Source organism: Rattus norvegicus, chromosome 1, assembly GCF_021556685.1.
Source record: "Rattus norvegicus strain SHRSP/BbbUtx chromosome 1, alternate assembly SHRSP_T2T, whole genome shotgun sequence".
Lineage (NCBI taxonomy): Eukaryota > Metazoa > Chordata > Mammalia > Rodentia > Muridae > Rattus > Rattus norvegicus.
In genome coordinates this window covers 25,502,258-25,521,163 of record NC_141534.1, presented here as the reverse complement: position 1 = coordinate 25,521,163, position 18,906 = coordinate 25,502,258, and the positions used below count along the sequence as shown (strand labels likewise).

Genomic DNA, 18,906 nt, shown 5'->3' with positions numbered 1-18,906 from the left:
TATTGCTGTGGCTAGAACTTTAAGTACTATATTAGAAAGGGCGAGAGTGGGACCTTCTCAGATACTTAAAAACACTTTTCATGGTCACAATTAAAAGTATATATGACACTACTGGCACCAATTAGAGAGACTATTTAGTGTCATTGAATGCAAAGGATTGTCCCACCGTGGGATCAGATCATATTCACCCAATGGAAGAGTATCACAGTGCTAAGCTAAGAAACTGGCTGTGAAGCTGAATGTGGAGCTATAAAGGAAAAAAAACAGTGTTGATAAATCCAGACAGAAATGCTCTTTGATGATTTGTTTCAATGCCTGGCAGATTATTTTTTTCAGACATATGAGTGAACTTGTACCCTCATCAGCACCTGTCTGACATTATTCAAAGTCACAGTGAGATGAGAGTTAACAAATGACATTGTGCATGCTAAGATAATTAATTAATCTTAGAAACTGAGGGAAGACTTCACAGCCATATGTATCTGTTTAGAAGAGGAATAAATGTCAATAGCTCTCTTTTCAGAGGAAATTGAGAGTTTCTGAATGGCTTGTCTTGATTGAGTAGATATAACACAGATAAAAATGAGAATTAACAAATGCAGGTTTTAAAATATGTACAGTAATTACTATCTTCTCAAACCACCTGCTTAATAAATAGTTAATCAAACAAACATCATTGGCCTTTGTAAAGAAAGCATATGATAGTTAAGAATAAGTAACCCTTTAGAGGTAGCAATAACTTTCATCACAAATTTACTTCTCTCCTAATAAATTTTGAATTCAGAATTAATCTCATATTCTAAAGATACATATATCATCACAAATTGAATAAACTTTTGATCTCATATTTAGAAAAAATCATCAGCTAAGTATGAAGTATGCCCCATCTAGTTGGCACAACTTTTGATTAAATGCAATGTCAAGTGCCACTTATAAATGTATCTTAGAGTCGATATTCTAGCATGTACTTCCCGTTAGTTCCTACAATTCACTTCATAAACTGTTAAGTATGCAAAAGCTAAGCTATTGTAAATTTAATTGAATTTCATACTAAATATTCTCAGTTTGTCTTGAAAGTAATTAAGTTAAGGACAATCAGAGTGTGTGATCATTTTCTGAAAATAGTGGGAGACATAATGAAATTTTTACTTTTTAAAGAGACTGATTTTGTGATGATTCTAAGTTTTCCTTTTATTTGAACAAAGACGTCATTTTCTGCAATAATTATTAACAAGCCTGTTTCAGATCTCAGCAAGTAATGAACCAGACTGCCTCTATCTTGGGCTTGGAAGCCATCTTAGAGTAAAGAAAAACTAGACTCATCCCTGTTTATGATTAAACCTGTTTCTCAAGGATTGGCCTAAGCTCCACCAGGCACCTCAGCTGCAAATGTTTCTGTACTGCCTGTTCCAGGAATTGCAGCAATGCCTTTGTTTCAAAAGGCCAGAAGGTCATCAGGACTACCTTGCCGTCACAACTTTATTTCAGGGTGTTATGACTGACTTGTTATGTTTATGTTTTTGTCCCTGTAACCCCACCTGTTTCACCAGCTGAATCTCCCATTTGAAGCCTCCTAATCCTGAGTTATAAAAAATAAAAGCATTGTTTTCTGCATATCAGGTGCTGACTCCTCAAAGCCTACTTTGGGTGGAGGGAGCTCATGTACCAGTTAAGAAAGCTTGTTTTAGTTAATAGCTGGCTCTAATTAATTTGGTCATGATGGTTTGGGTTGGTGGTCTTTCTCCTCCCATCTTCGGGATTAACACATCCTTCTTAGAAAATTTTATTCTTTGTTGTGGAATTTACAAGTTTAGTTTCTGGTATGGTTTAAATTTTATTCCTTTTCTGGTTTTTTAAAAATGCATATTCTATGTTTCCATAGACATACAAAAAGAGAAGGCTGAAAAGCAGGAGAAACCTGAGAAGAAAATACAAACTAAAGGTACAGTTTCATTTTATGCTGTCGTTGCTCCTTTGTCTCCCTCTCTTAAAGCTTCTCCTGCCCTTTTTCCTCTTCCTCTTCTCCCTCATCCTCTTCTTATCCCCCTTCCTCCTCTTTACCTCATTTTGAGGGGGTACACATTTTTGGTATACTTGAATGACAGAAAAACATTTCCATGATTAAGATTTTTACGTTTAATTTTTATGATAGTCTTCACAGAAACATTTTCTTCTCCAGTTAATTCTAAGTGTGACTGTGTACCGTTCATTGATAAACTAAATGAAAGTAGCTGCAGAATTGGTGAAAATCTTTACTTATAATTTTTCCTCAATAAATAACATTATGAATATTATTTTTCTCAACAAAGATGTGTTTTTCCTTTCATCCCTTCCTATGATGATTTGGAATTCACGTTTCAAACACAGAGTCTATATAACTTTAAATGCCTTTGTTATTATTGGTACAGATATTGGTACCTTAGATTACATCGCTAGTCTCCTACTCTCTTCACAGCCTCTAGGGGTAGATAGGCTGTGACAACATAATAATTAGTAGTCCTTTCTGTCTTCTGAGTCTGAATCTAGAAACTATGATCATACAGTAGAAGCATTTCAGTATAGCCAACCCAACCTGGCTCACGTGGCAAGTGATACTTTTCTGTGAGTGATCCATGAAACCATAAAACTAATGGCATTCAATATGAACAAATTTCTAAGCATGACCAGATTTTCCAAAGGGGCACTTATGCATAATTTTGGATGTTGCAGGTGGTGAAAAATTCTCACCATTACCATATTTATGGAATATAGAGAAAAATAATAAAAGTTCCCTATAGACAAAATTTAATTGTTGGAAAATATGGGTATGCTGGGCAGTAGAAGAGTGCTTGCATAGGATATATGGAAATCTAAGTTCAATTACAAGCACCTCCCTTATGAAGAATTTTTAAAAAGTGAATGTAGTTGCATATATATTATATTAAAAATTAGCTAATGTAAAAAATTAGCTCCCATTCGTAGAACAGTTGAAAATACTGTTTTTAAATACTAGAAACACCTATTAGCTTGTGATATCGTGTTTGTCTATGTTGTGACATGATACTGTTGCTGATAAACATAGCTTATGCATGCATTTGGACTATCCCAGATAATACTTTAGATATTAAATACATAACCCATAACTTTGAATTCTGGATTGGTCAGCCAAAACTTACACCATCAAAACACTATCACTACCAAATCGTCTATCTATGCTTGTATTTAAGGGCTAATATCTCCTTGCCTTTATGTTCCTTTTCTGGTTTCTTAACTCTTTTGGCCAGGAAAATCGGACATTGCATTTGGGCAGGGATTGGCTAAGGGAACCATGACTAAACTGACTGCTTCTCTCTGCCTGAATTAAAGAGGAATGCAACTGGCTCCAACTGGTGAAGGTCTGCCCAGCTTTATCTTGTGGACTCTATTGTTATTTAACTGCAAAGCTGGGGAAGTGTGTACAGTAATGCCCGTGGGAACATTTGCATTTTGGACCTAGCTCTCAAAATCCTGCTGTCAAAGTCTTTAAGCAGCAGGCTGTGGAGTGGGTTTATTAAACCAGTGGGTAGCACGTAATTAAAACAGTGGATTTGGCTGAAGTTTAAAATAAATTTGTCAAAGGCTGTGCTGGAGATTAGTCACGTGAATATGGTTCTTGAGTAGAATGAATATATCAGAGTAAAATGAATACTTCTGAGAGACAAAACAACAGACAAAGGTAGACTATAGACAGATGCGTGATAGATGAGATGTAAAGAGATAAATAGACAGAGCACAAAGATACATTAATATTTTTATCTACTTTCCCCTCTATGGGAACACAAGGGGAATATTTCATTTGCTTTCTATTGTCCTATCTATATCCGAGATAGAATGATGTCTATATTCTGTTCCTCAATAGTTTAATGACAATGTAAAAATAACTATATTTTTAAAAAACACTTTTAGACCTGTTTGTATATGTAGTGGATAAATGAAATGTTCTCTCAATTATATTCCAGTTTGACTGCGGATAAATGTGATGGCTTGTTGTAGTTTATATTGTCATTAAACCAATTGTTAGTCTTTTTTTTTTTAAAAAGCATATAGCACTTCTAATATGTGATCATTATAAACGACAAACTTATAAACAAATACCCTAGCTTAAAATTTTTGTATATACTAAAGCTGAAGTATTTTATGGCCAGATAAGAGTTTTGGTGGTAAATAAAACTAGATTATATGCGATTTCACTCTCTTCTGTTTTGTTTTTCTCTTTTCCTTCTTCTTTTCCTCCTTCAGCTGACTGCCCCTTTAAAAAACAACAACAACAACAACAACAACAATAACAACAACAAAAAAAACAAACACACACACAAAAAAACCCACAACCAAAACTTCTAACTCATATAAAGTCTTTCATAATACATGATAAGTTTATGATTGGAATATTTGCTCATCAAAGAAACATAGAAAAGTAAACAATGTGGAGTGCTAGAGAACAAAGAGTTGTAAAATCCAATCCACTCAAATCTGTTAAGTGATTCATATTAAAGTGGGACAAGTAATTTCAATTCTATTAGGCACTGAAAACAAGATTTTTTAAAGTTTTTGATGTTTGGTGATTTAACTTTATAAGGTCATATTTTGCTCCTTTGTTTATTTCGATGCCTCCCATTGGGGGATGAATAGGAGAGTTTCATGTTGTTAAAGATTAAACCTGGCAATATAATTCTGTTATTGCTTTAAGCATAAGCACTGACATGTTAATTAACATTTGCCTTCAAACTAAATTAGTCTTGGTAATATTTCCCATAATAAAGTCGGAACTTATTCTGTGATTATAACTTGGACAATGTACATACCTATGATCTTGCACTGAGTCAGCATAGTGAATAGTACTGTGGGTCGGTAAGTTGGCTTAGTCAAAACACAACCATAATGTAACTCACCCTAGACTGCTAAATATCATTAAATCAAACATGAATGTGTGCAATGAATTTCCAACCATAGAAGAAAGGTTCAGCACAGCAAGATTTAACACATTTGTATGAAGAATTCTCTTTCCATACAAGAGTGACAGTTTGTAATAAAAGCTTTCATAGGTCAAAATGATCTTGGAGAACAGCTTTTATATAAAGTCTAAGGTTTTATAATGTGTATTTGTCAAGTTAAAAGAGCTATTAAGAGGTTTCCGCCTGCGTCCAGAGCTGACCCTTTTCCGCAGCTTTCGGTACCCAGATTCTGTTAGGGGGTGAGGAGAGAGCTGGACTCTCAGAAGTGCAGACAATCCTGAGCACACAGGAGAGACCACCACTGCTGCTCATATTTCTGGCCCAAGAGGAACCCTCCTGGAGCCCTCTGGACACAGGAACCTAGGACAGTCAGTAACAGGATCCTTCCAGTCTCCGCCTGCACCTGGGGCTGAAAGCCAGTCTCCAGAATGCTGACACACCTGAGAGCAGAGGTAAGACCACCACTTCTCCTCCGAAGGACCCTACTGGAGCCCTCAGGACACAGAAACCCTTCACCTGGAGTTGACCTGATCCCAGATCTCCTGGTAGAGAGAGCTGGACTCTGAGAAGTGTAGACAATCCTGAGAGAGCACAGGTGAGACCACCACTTCTGCTCATATTCCTTGCCCAAGAGGAATGCACCTGGAGCCCTCTAGACACAGGACCCTTCCAGTTTTTGCCTATGCCTAGAGCTAACTCTGTGACACAGCTCTCTGTACCCAGATCCCACTGGGAGAAAGCCAGTCTCCAGAAGTGCTGACACACAGGCTTACAGGAGGGTCAAGCTACTGTCAGAGACAGCAAGACCAGATATAACCAGATGGTAAGCGGCAAGCACAGGAACCTAAGGCACAGAACCAGGACTACTTGGCATCCTAAAATCAAATACCAGATATTCCAACACACCGGAAAAGCAAGATTTGGTTTTAAAATCACATCTCATAACGATGATAGAAGACATAAATAACTCCCTTAAAGAAATACAGGGCGACACATGTAAACAAGTAGAAGCCCTAAAGAGGAAACACAAAAATCCTTTAAAGAATTACAAGAAAACCCAACCAAACAGGTGAAGGAATTGAACAAAACCACCCAGGATCTAAATATGGAAATGGAAACAATGAAGAAATCATAAAGGGCGACAACCCTGGAGACAGAAAATCTAGGGAAGAGATCAAGAATTATAGACCCAAGCATCACCAACAGAATACAAGAGGTAGAAGAGAGAATCTCAGAGGCAGAAGATACCATAGAAAATATTGACACAACCGTCAAAGAAAATGTAAGACACAAAAAGCTCTTAATCCAAAACATCCAGGAAATCCAGGACACAATGAGAAGATCAAAGCTAAGGATAGGAGAAATAGAAGAGGGTGAAGATTCCCTACTTAAAAGGCCAGTAAAAGAACTAAACATTTTTTTTTAAATTTCTGAATTCAATAATCCATTTCTAGTATGATTTAGTTGATTAATAAGTGTGTTGATTCTTTTTCTGGTTGTATAGAATTAAAATTCTACCAGTTGTTTTCAAAATGAATTGTATATACAGTTGCACACACTAAAGCTAGAGTATAAGCACTATTTTTCTGTACTAGTGGTTGAGTATAACTTATTTTTTAAAGGACTGAAAATGAATGAGTTGTTACTGGAGTTTCATCTGGGATCCACTTAGAATTCTGGTCCTTGCATTTTATACCAAAATAATTTAGACCAGGTGCCTAGAGTATCCTGAGTAAATAGTTGGCATTCTCAAGAGATGAAAATAGAAAATGTCCAAACTGTCCACCCAGAGTAGAGTATATGTCATTTAATAGATTTAAGTTGACTGCCTTGACCCTCTAGCTCTCCATAATGGTATGGGGAAATTTTTATTTATTTATTTATGAAAGCTTAGACCCTATAGATTAGGCTTGTGCCCAACTAACTTATATAAGTTAATAGGATGTTTATATGAATCCACCTTTGTCATGCGTTTCATTACCTCTCATTCTTTCCTGCACATCTGACTCTCTCTGCATTTGGCTGGCGAATTCCTGATTCTTCCTTAGAATTCCTATCTCTACCTAGAAATAGCACCTTTCCTCTCTTATTCTGCTTTATGCTATCACATCCTTTTGGAATAATCAGAAGGTGCTAGGGAAATACAAAATACTCAGGTGTTACAAAATACTCAGGCAGGTAATAATCTAATAAAAATAACAACTATACTCAACCTTGTGCTTATACAGAAATCTTCATTTGAATAATACAAAAACATCCTTTACACAGTAAAGAGATAATCATAACAGAACAATGGCCATAAATAGGCCATGGTACCTATTTAAATGTTAAGCATATTTTATATTTATAAAGTCTCTGCAACAGACAAATTCCCTGAGTAATATTTTCTCGTCAAGGTAATTGACAGATCACCTTGGATTGACATTTGTAAGTCAGGGCAATGATTTGCGAAGTCTGTTCTGAATAGTATCATAGAAGGTTGAGCGCTCTTAGAATCAATATCGAGCTAAAGACCTTCCTTGAATCCCAAGATGTCTTTTCCCAGTGCAAGAGACAGGGCTAAGGTCTTACTACCCTGACCAGTAATTGGCGTTGAGCCTGTGTAGTTAAATGCCGTTATATCACTTCAGAATAATATGATAACACAGCTTAGGGAAAGTACTGGACCCACCAGTGTGTAAAGCTGTACAAAATTGTAGAGAGCCACCAAGCCTCGTAAACAGTGTGGTGGTTTGAATGAGAAGCATTTGGATATGTGGTACACAGCTGCTGGCAGTTAAGGGAAGCTTAGGAGTTGTGAATTTGCCGGTTGAAGTATGTCGCTAGGGCTTTAAATTTTCAAAACCCTCAGGGACCTTTGGAATTTGCTCTTTCTGCTCTACATTTTGGTTGGAGATGTGAGCTCTGGACAGCCCCTGTCAGCATTCCTGGTCCTTGTTGCCATGGTTCCCCATCATGAAGGTGATGGACTTTTATCCCACTGGAACTATATGCACAAATAAACCTTTACATTGTAGAAGTTGCCTTGGTCATAGTGTTTTATCACATTAGTAGAAAAATAACTAATGCAAACAGAAACTTCAATCTCTGGCAAGTTTAAGTTTAAAATGTTATATTGTTGGGAATTGGATCAAATGCTTTGTCTTATTTCGGCTCCTAAAAGCAGTGCTTCCAGACCCGAGGGTCTCTGTCACTGCATCCCCGCCCCAATCCAGCTTTAATTGATAATGAAGAATTGCCATAGAGCCGTTGGTTGGGTAGGGAGACAGGCAGGAGTTTTAGATTGCAGTGTCAAGGAATCGAGAGAGATTGGAGAAAGAAGAGAATCACTGTGGCTTGGAGGGAGAAGAATAAATTTTAAGAGCTAGGGGAGAGAAGCATTCTACAATCTAGGTGGAAAGAGAATGAGGCCCTACAAGGACAAAGGGGGTTGGAGGGCTGTCTAGAAGGTAACAGAGCAGCAAAGGTAAAATATAAATTTAGATGATGCAATGTTAAGCCAGAAATACTGGAGGGAAGTGTTTGCTAGCCACGGGGTGGATTTAGATGTGTCCAACCATTGAGCAAGTCAAGGCATATTAAAATTAGCTTGTGTGTGCGCGTGTGTGTGTGTATGTGTGTGTGTGTGTGTGTGTGTGTATGTGTGTGTGTGTGTGTGTGTGTGTGTGTGTGTCTTTCATGAATCAAGAGAGCTCTAGGGGCAGGTGCAGTATGCACAATGGGGAGCCAAAGCAGTTTAACTAACTTACCACTACATTAATTTCTTGGTTTCATGAGCTCTTATTAATGAAGGATACTTCAGGGCTGTCTAAATAGCTATTTGAACTAATTGAACTGTATAGGCTAAGAAATAAAGACCCAAAATTGGGTGGGTATGGAATTTGGAGTAGATTTAACAGGATTGGGGGAAGGAGATAAATATGATCAAAGTGTAAAACAATGCATGAAATTCTCAAATAATTAGCAAAAATACATTGTAACTTCTTTTTAAAATATATTTGCATTTTTTAATTTTTGAGATTATACCATAATTACAGCTTTTATTCCTTCTTTTTCCTCCCTCAAACCCTCCGGTATACCCCTCTTTACTATCTTTTATATTCTTGACGTACTTTTCATTAATTGCTTTTACTTGCAACATATACATTTGTACATGTATATGATGTATATGTGTATCAACCTTTATCAACCAGTCTGTGTTGGCAAGACCTGAGATTGTGCACCTGAAAGAGTGAAGCAGACCACAATCTGATGCTACAGATGGCCTTTTTCTCAATTTCAGTGTGTTTTTATACACTAATATAACAGAGGAAGGAATGAGCCAAAGAAGGTTGTTTGAGTTCAGGAAAACATGATCAGAAAAACATGTAAATAAAATGTTGTAAGCACATATTAAGTGTTCACAGGTCAGCCCTTTCCTGGAACTTTCTCGGAATAGAGCATTTGAAACAAAGTTGCCTGGCAGATACTATAGATTAAACTTGGGAAAGCACAAAAGGGAATCAGAAGACCATATCCAGATTCAGGGCACACGCACCAAATTTGTGTAGCTATGATCTGGCATCTAACAGGAACAAACATGTTTCACAAATTGAATATAAATGTTTTTCATAGGCGGTCCAAAAATCCTGTCCAAGAACAACCCAGGGAATAGAATTCGCCAGAGATAAAGGCCCCCTGAAGGTCTCTCAGGCACTGCTCAACATGCATTATTCTTTTGACCATCTTCCCACACGTGCATACATACATCTTTCTAAATGCAACATGCTTACCCCATCTTCTGTTACTAGTATGCATGCTTTTAGGGAGGTTCATTTGGTATTAACGAACAACTTAAGGTTGAAACAATATGGGTAAGTATTGCAGATCGGTAGAAATATTCAATTTTTCAAAACTATTCACTGATACCTCCCACAGTTAAAGCACTAAAATAAATCTCAAAATGCAGAAATTTATTAAAATAAATGTCTGAAAATGCTATGAAGTAAAACCATGAACCTCAAAGCATAATGTGTATGGTTCACAGTAGTATTATTCAGTATTTCTGAAGTCAAATATAATCCTAGATGGTTTACTTAGTTTGTTGTCACCTGTCACTTAGAGAATTTAGTACAAACAGCTGTACTTAAACACTTTCGCAAAAAAAGATTTGATTTAGAACTGTGATAAGAGGACCTCAGAGAACGTTGTAACTACTAAGAACTAGAAGACACAAGATAGTATAATCTCTGAAACACCCAGAAAATATATGTCCTTCTGAAGGCTGCTAGGATAAAAAACAGAAGCATGCAGGAGAGCTGGAGAGGAGCCATGTGGGAGAGAGACATACACTTCAGAGTTGAGCTAAGCTGAATATTCTGGTCAAAGAAAGGTCAGTCTTGACAAGAGCACAGATGGTACAGCCATGCCAACTCAGATGCCAAGCCACAGAGCCACTCCAACTGGTGGATTCCATTTGTTATTAATTATGAGCCTATCAAGGGGACTTTTGTTTCATGTAAACAAGAATGGAAAACAAACTAAGCTCTCACAGGTGCAAAAGCTTATTTTTACTCTGGGTTAAAATTACCCTCAACAAAATATGGCTTGCCAGGATAGGTCCGTAGCACATTGGTAGATTCTTGTTTTCTATGTGGGTGATAGGTTCTTGTCAGAGATGTATCAGCAATACTAGTTACTGTTGTTAATGTAGCAAAGTATTTTTATTTAAAAAGCCCTTATTCTTGCATTGCTGGGTCTAAAGTCATTCCAGTATTTGGCATTTTAGCACTCACTTGCCAAAGTTTGACGTTTCTGTCTAAGCATTTGTGGTGGCTTTCTGCCATTTTGAACAGCTCTCTAGGGCCTCGAAGTCCAGCTGTTTCACTAAACTGTATTGTGAAGTTAATTCCGAAGGGGGATAATGAAATTCCAGCATCTACCACGGTGTCTGTAAATCAACATTTTTGATTGAAGGAACCAGCTTTTCTCCCTGGGTAATGGGAATGAGGAGTTAATATGCTAATTTAGCCCCTTTGCTCTCTGGTTTTGTAGTAATTCTCTCGCTTATGCCTGTGCACATGTCAATCTTAGAATCTGCTGGTGGAATGGACAGCCAGCTGTCTGAGTGCTGAGGCAGAGACGCAGATTAGGTATTCCCTTGGGGGTCTTTAGTCAGGATTCCAAATGCACAGTTTATCTCTCAGAAACTGGGTTCCCCCTAGAGAAACTTTAAAAGTTGTTTTGCTTTTGCCAAGAATTTTTTTTTTGGATGTCAGTTTAATTAACAATAAGCCAAAGAAAGAAAAACGAGTTCATTGTGGTCTCTGTTAGTGCTGATTTCCTACTCTTACTTGGTGAGATTTTTTTTTATTGAAATTAGCTTTTCAGAAGCACCTAAAATTTCCATTAAGAATGAAAGGGAAAAACAATGTAGTATCTAGGTGTTCTGAGGTAGGGTCCCACTTCCTGCTTCTAGATAATAATCTAGTATAATTAAGAAATTTTCGTAAACCACAAAAGTGTCCAGAGATTGAAACCAAACAGAGATTGAGAGAAAAAAGCATATTGGGTGTTCTTACAAAATATAGGAAGTTCATGTGTTCCAAAATATATCGACAATGAATTGAGTGAGAGATACTGAGATAAACAGAGTCTGCAAAGGTGTAATGTAGTACATCCCTTAAAAGAGTTATATCTACTGATAAGTCACATATAAACAATGGCAACATTATCACATGTTAATATAGAATTAATACATGGCATAATTGATGTCCAAACTAAATAAAGATAGAAAACAATTTTACAGAAAATCATTTGACCCAAAAATGAGGAACCGTTCATGGAATTGGAGATTGAAGATGAGGACAAGTGGTTTAGGAAATATAAAATGAAAGACACAAAGAAGCAGAGAGAAAAGTGGCACAGGGAGAACAGTATTGTTCTCTGGAGTTATGAAAACTCATGTTACAACTAAACGTAGCATTTAAGGTAAAATGAATCAGAACACCATGAAAATGAAATGTTTCTAAACTTGTGATAGTTCGTCTTTGTGAATGATGCTATGCTAAACAAAGGTAGGACAATTAGATTTGTTTTTTATGCATGCCTTGTTAGGAGAAATGTGAAACAACATTAACAACAACAGTAACAAATGATAAATATATACACAAATTTTCACATCTCAGACCATATATTATTGTATTGAATGATTCAGTAATGTCACATCTACAGCAGGTATCCTGCTCTGACATTTGGAAATAGACTTCTTTCTTCTTGTCCTCACAGTCTCTGACTAGGTAAATCTCCTCACTTTTTTTCCACATCCTTTAGTGTCACCAGTACAAAGGTGACTTCTCCAAACATTTATGAGATCAGGTGCTATTATCTATGCCAACATGACATTTGGCTTATTTTCTCTGTGGCAATTACACTAAATGCAATTAATTACTCTGCAATTATTAGTTTGGCACTTGTCATCTATTAGAGTGTAGACATTTCATTGAAAAGGAAGGTATTTGTCTTGCCAAAGAGAATCTTCATCAGTCGACGGATGTTCTCTGCATATTGCTGTGTAAAAATAGGTTAGGGAGGGGATAAGAGAACCTGGGTAGGAGAATATCAAAAAGCTTATTTTGAAAGAGTTTAATGACTGAATTATAATTAAGCAGTATAAGAGAGAGAAAGATGAGTGGGCTACTCTCTCTATTTCTAGGTTGGCGATTAATGTACACTGTGGGTAAATAATAAGGCAAAGGTTTCTCTTAAATTTGAATACTCTTGGAATAAGTTTACTAGATTACAGTTCACTAAATTATGTTTTCTTTCCTTTGGAAAAAGCGTGAAAGCATTCTAGTCTTGCTTATCCTAAAACCATTCAACATGAATTATTTCTCTAAAGTTTTGACACATATTTTTTTAGTCACTGCTCTTTGCTTTTGGTTCAGGAGACTATATACATCCTTGTGTTGATATTTCTGATATTCATCCAATATAAAAACTGGACTATTTTTTAAACATACTGTGTGTGTGTGTGTGTATGTGTGTGTGTGTGTGTGTGTGTGTGTGTGTATGAGAGAGAGAGAGAGAGAGAGAGAGAGAGATCTTCCAAATTATTGATTTAAAGGGTGAAAAACTTAGGAACATTTTTATCTTTTATGTCCATATATTTTAGTCTGCTTATGCCTAGATGTGAAATAAAGGTAATCATTTTTAAGTTTTATCTAATTATATAAACAAATCTTCATGGTAGCCAACGGGTGAATTCTGCAGGTACTTTATAAACTAAACTGTCATGCAGTTATCCCATAACTTCTGTTGATTCAAATTAAAAGTGCTATCTGCTTCTTTCCAGTTTCGCACAGAGAAAAGGAGAAAGGAAAAGAAAAATTAAAAGGCGAAAAACCTGAGAAGAAAGGTATGTAGTTGTTCTTTGTGCCACTTTAGCATTAAAGAATTTTCCCCTTTGGCATTTCTCCTCATTATATTTAGACTTTAAAACTGATGGCTTCTTCTAAAAGATATATTATGGTTATATTCATGGAAAAAGACCACAAAAGAGAAATCTCTGAACTAAAGAGAATAAAGTATTAAGCTCTTGTCCCCATGTTACTTTTAAGATATATGCCAGCCTTTCTTCTGGTAGTTTTGAGCCTGCCTTAGAGAATATTACTTGAGAGAAGAATAAAAAATCTGGTCATTTTTATAGATGAGGCCATTTTCCTCATTTTAATTAAATTGCCTATTATCTTACATGTTTGATATCGCTTATTTATTGGGCAGGGATAGGTAAGACAGTTTCACTGTTTAAATCATGAAGATGAATATGAAAACCTTCCCCACCCTGCTCTAATCTGTATTTCCCATTCTGTCTCACCCCATGTGCTGACACAGCCACTTGTGCGAGGCTTTGTGAAGCTCACTCGAACTTTGTTAACAATATGTACACAATCGCTATTTCTATAATGTATGTATCACACAAATTAAGACAGCTAAAGGTATATATATATATATATACATATATATCTTTTCCATCATATTAGTAATTTATATTATTGTTTCTCCCTTTTTTCCAAAATCTAACATGTCTTATATTCTGACATTCCTAATCAAAAATACATCCTAGAGAACTTTCCATACCTATTTTTCAAAGTTTTATAGTATTTGAGAGAGGAGGCGATCTTACATCACAAGCCTTAGCTTACTATTTGTAGAATTTACCTTAATGTGATTTTAGTGTTGTAGACTTTCTTCTGATTCACAGTTCATATCTCTTGCCCATTTATTGCAGTGTGTGTGTGTGTGTGTGTGTTTGTGTGTGTGTGTGTCCGTGCCTACACATTCATGTACTGTGGTATTTCTACTTCAGGAACGTTATTAGGACCTTTATTAGAAATTAAGTGTAGGTGGGCTGAAGAGATGGCTCAGTGGTTAAGAGCATTGAGTGTTCTTTCAGAGGTTCTGAGTTCAGTTCTCAGCAACCACACGGTGCCTCACAACCATCTGTAATGGGATCGGATACCCTCTCCTGGTCTGTCCAAAGATAGTAACAATGTACTCAAGTACAAGAAATAAATAAAATTAAATAGGAAGAAATTAAGTCTATACTAGTAGCTCTTTAAGTTTCATAAAATGTTCCTTGGTTTACATTTTTCTTTGATACATTGCACTCTCTCTCACTGTTTTATGTGAAGTAAGATTACGGTTTGATATTTTCCTGGTGTTTAGATCACATTTTAATCCTCAATATCATAGCTGACTGACTTTTCTGGTTGATGGAACACTGCAGCTTAGATAGAATATGTAGAATGAATGTGATATTTATGAAGCAGAGCAGTGGAAACATGTTTCAGTATGACTTATTACATATTCATTCTTGAATATTAGAATAAATAGTGCACTTTTATTAATATTTGCCTAGTGGAAATTTCGTTGAAATTTGTAGCTATTATCCGCTTTGTCTGTCTCAGGCATATTTGTGCATTTCTCATATGATGGTAAGATAGAGAATTATGAACATAAAAGTCTATGTCCCGACAAAATCAAATAATTTCGTGGTTCATATTAAGTTTCAAGTTTCAATATTACTGAATGTTTTCTTTTAATAATTAAAAGAATGCCCTTAAATTAGGCATGTAGAGAATTTACTCAGAATAAAAATCAGAGATAGAATAATTCCTATAAGTCTTCCTCTGTTTACATATGCCAATTAAAGATGTTTATGTTTTAATATGCATTATTGAAATGTTGACACTTTCCATAAATTAACTGTTTATTTGAAATATAGGAATATGTTACACATGCTATCAGACCTCTGAGGTTATCTTCATTTTAACACTAAGACCTAACACTGTCTTCCTATTTACAGAACAAACAAATGTTAAATAAATTAATGTTGATTAATTACATTAAATATCGGGAAGATATTTCTCAGGTATCATGTAGGACATTACTAAATTAAAATATCTGTTATTTTAATAATAATTTTCATTATTTTATTCAGTATTGTTGATCCTAAAAGAGGTGTATAACTCCTTAGGGAATCATTGACAATGTTTTGTTTGTCAGAATGATGTGATATACAAGAATCAGTGAGCAGGTACTAGAAAGGTTCAGCCTCTTTGTGATGCTCAAATCAGTCTGATATATCAGTAAGTTGCTCTTTCCAAAATGTCCATGATGCTCTTGTTAAGGAACACGTTGTTTAATTGTTCTTCAGCTATAATGTAAATATCTCCTGTTATTAATGCTAAAGAGTTACTTTCACAGGATATATGTGCTTTATTTTTGTTTAAAAATTTCTCATTTTTAGTTTCCTGAAAGCTTCACATATTTGTCATAGAATCAGCAAAAGAAAGCTGACAGATCTAGCTTTCAACATACCATCTATTTGTGTGGTTGGGTTTTCTGTTTGTTCTGGTCAGGATCTAACTACTTAGCCCTGGCCATCCTGGATAACCTCAATCTCACAGAGATCTTCCTGCCTTTGTCTTCTGAGTACTGGAATTAAAACCATTCACTACCGTACCCACCTATTTTCTAAATTTTAATTAATTAAAAATAATTAATTAAATTAGACTAATTAATTAATTAGATTTTCAAGACATGGATTGTCTGTACTATTAGCTGTCCTGAAAGTAGATCTTTAGACCAAGCTTGCCTTGAACTCACAGAGATTCACCTGACTCTGCATCTCAAGTGCTAGGATTAAAGATGTGTACCGTCATTGCCTGGCTACTTTCTGATTTTTTGTGACAAAGCTTATTTTGATTCTGTACACTATTACCTACTGATTACGGTATTCCTAAGATGGGTCCAATAGTGCCATAAATCTCCAGTTATTCTATAGAACTGTAATTAGAAGGAAATTGGCTTTGAAAACTATTAAAACAATGTGTGATTTGTAATTTGCTAATGTTACTTTTCTGTTTAAGCAACTCACAAGGAGAAACTTGAGAAAAAAGAAAGAACAGAGACAAAGATGGCAGCAAAAGGTACCCCTTCTCTTTTATTATCTTCAGTTTTGACTTTTGTTGATGGCTAGAGTGTACATTTGGGGGAAGTGTGAAGTTTTGTAATAATTTTCCTCTTCATTTAAGTACAATGATTTAATATTGGATATCTACATTCCAATGTACACATGGAAATGTACACATGGGAAGAAATTTGAAGGTTTGTAAAAATTTTCCATTTCATTTAAATATAATGATTTAAAAATTTATATCTAAAGGCTAATAAAACCAAAACACAGTTTTTAAAAATATCAAAATGTGAAAGGAAGATAAAGTGTCCTCACATGTGAGTGGTAGAATTTTGGTCTGTCTGACCTTTGTCTCACAGTCTCATCCCCTTGCCATGGGGGAGGTAGGCAAGTATGATCCAATAATAGAAAAATGACCCTGTTGTAACTGTCTACATTCAATAAACAGTTCCAAAATACTTAGGAGCATAGAAATTTCACAGGATGGAAAGCAAGTTTTGAAGTGTGTCTTCTTATCCTCCATGGCTACCATGAAAATTACGAGGGTCACAGCAAAATCTTGATTTTTATGTTGAATAAATGTGGAAGCTTAGTTCTAGCTAAGGAAACTCACTAAAGGGCACAGTAGACTGATGACTTTATTTTGGTCTTGTGAGTCCTGTGAGGAAATAAGAATTTGTACACAAAAAGCATTGATACATTTCAAGTCTATAAAGTCATCACTTCCTTATTTTGGAAGGTTAATTGACCTATAGTTTTTTTTACCCTAAGTTGGTTTGCCAAATGTTTTAAAATATACATTTTTAATTAATACTGCAATACTGTCTCCTCAAACAGAACAAACAAATGTAAATATTTTCCATTTATTTTAAAAATATGAATTTGATATGAATGTAAGATCAATATAAAAGTTATATTGGAGCAATCTTATTCCAGTATCATTAAAAAAGATCCTACCTCTTTGTGGGAAAGAATGTATCACTATGAAATGAATATTTATATAAGAATAATTGAATTTTTTGAATAGGTTCTAAAGGAAAAATCTGTGGTTACTACAGTTCTAGCAATAGGAAACAGACATATCTGCTCCTGCATTTATCACTGAGAACACAAGTTCATGTCAAAATACTTATCTTTTTATGTGGAAGCTGGGATTGATTTCAAGTCCTTACACTCTTATGACAAGCAATTTACCAACTAAACAATCTCCCTATCGCTCCAAATTCTTAAAATTATGTTAAGATGAATTCTTTAAATAAAAATTCCAAATTAGAATATTCAAACACCAAATGCAAAGTTTTATCTTTGTAAAAATAATTAGAAGCAGGTATGTTGGTTCATAGTGCTAAAACAATAAATTCTCTCAGCTACTTAGAATAGTACCCTCTCAGTCTCAAACTACACATGGCTCAAGTTTGGTTCTTCTAGTTCACTGAGGCTCCCTTTAACCCTCTGTTGTTTGTCACATGTTCACACTGACATGATAGTTGATTGTCCTAGGCCTGGCAACAGAAAAAAATCAGGATGGAAATTATGATATTGTGAAATTGTGAAAGTTGACTACTATGAAATTTTAATCCAATTACTTCCGCCATAATCTATTGGTTAACATATTATAAGACTAATCAACATACACTAAGAGAAGAAGGGGTTATTGGAAGTCATCTTAAGTCTACCAATTACCAATGCTTCCTATTTTAATATGTTAATACTGATAGATATATGTAAACAAATTACATACATTTTTATACTTATGTAATCTTCTCATGTATGTATGCTCTCATGACAAGCAATTTTACCAACTAAACAATCTCTCCATCTACCTTTATATCTCTATATCTCTATATAGAGAGACTATATTAGGAATGGCAAATGTATACATGCTCTTTATATGATATGTGAATTTCTAAAAATATAAAATAAGGATAAAAAGGCCCAAACTAAGCAGGCGACATTGAGTTAAAAATTAAAATGAATTCCTTTAGAACATTGTGATCAGCATTGAAGCTAATGACTCCTGATGGTACTTTCAAATGACACCGTGTGCTTTCTGTTCTGTTTCAAACACAGTGTGTTCAAGTACAATAATTTTCCAGACCATCCTAGAAACTCTTCTTGAAAGAAACATGCATATTCATTGTCGTCCTGTGCTTGGTGCTTATATTAGACACTCTACCCAGAGTGCCTATTTTTTTGTAGATCATAAAAATAACAGAGAGGAAAGAAGAGAAGATAGGATGAGAAGTCTAGAGGTGTGAACCCAAGTTCTGTCTGGTTCTCGCACCACCCTGCTGTTTTCTAGTGAAAGACAAATTTACTTGTTTTCAGAAGTTGATGGTACAAGAGGGAAGTCTTCATTTTCATGCAAAAAAGTTATTATAATGCTTCCATTGAATGTGTGGTCTGTCTTTAAGAGAATCGACTTTGCCAGTTATAAAATTCAGTGGTATTAAAATACATCAGACTTTCACTAATGGT

General features: G+C 35.4%; 1 protein-coding gene across 25 annotated transcripts in view; it reads left to right on the top strand.

Annotated features, from left to right (window-relative positions):
- Positions 1-18,906, top strand: part of Trdn (triadin) — a 450,291-nt gene that overhangs the window by 102,706 nt on the left and 328,679 nt on the right. For all 25 annotated transcript variants that reach the window (XM_087585490.1, XM_087585476.1, XM_087585483.1 and 22 more), the window contains 3 exon segments: positions 1,883-1,942; positions 13,303-13,365; positions 16,382-16,441. In XM_087585490.1, the coding sequence (XP_087441616.1) occupies positions 1,883-1,942; positions 13,303-13,365; positions 16,382-16,441 (183 nt within the window).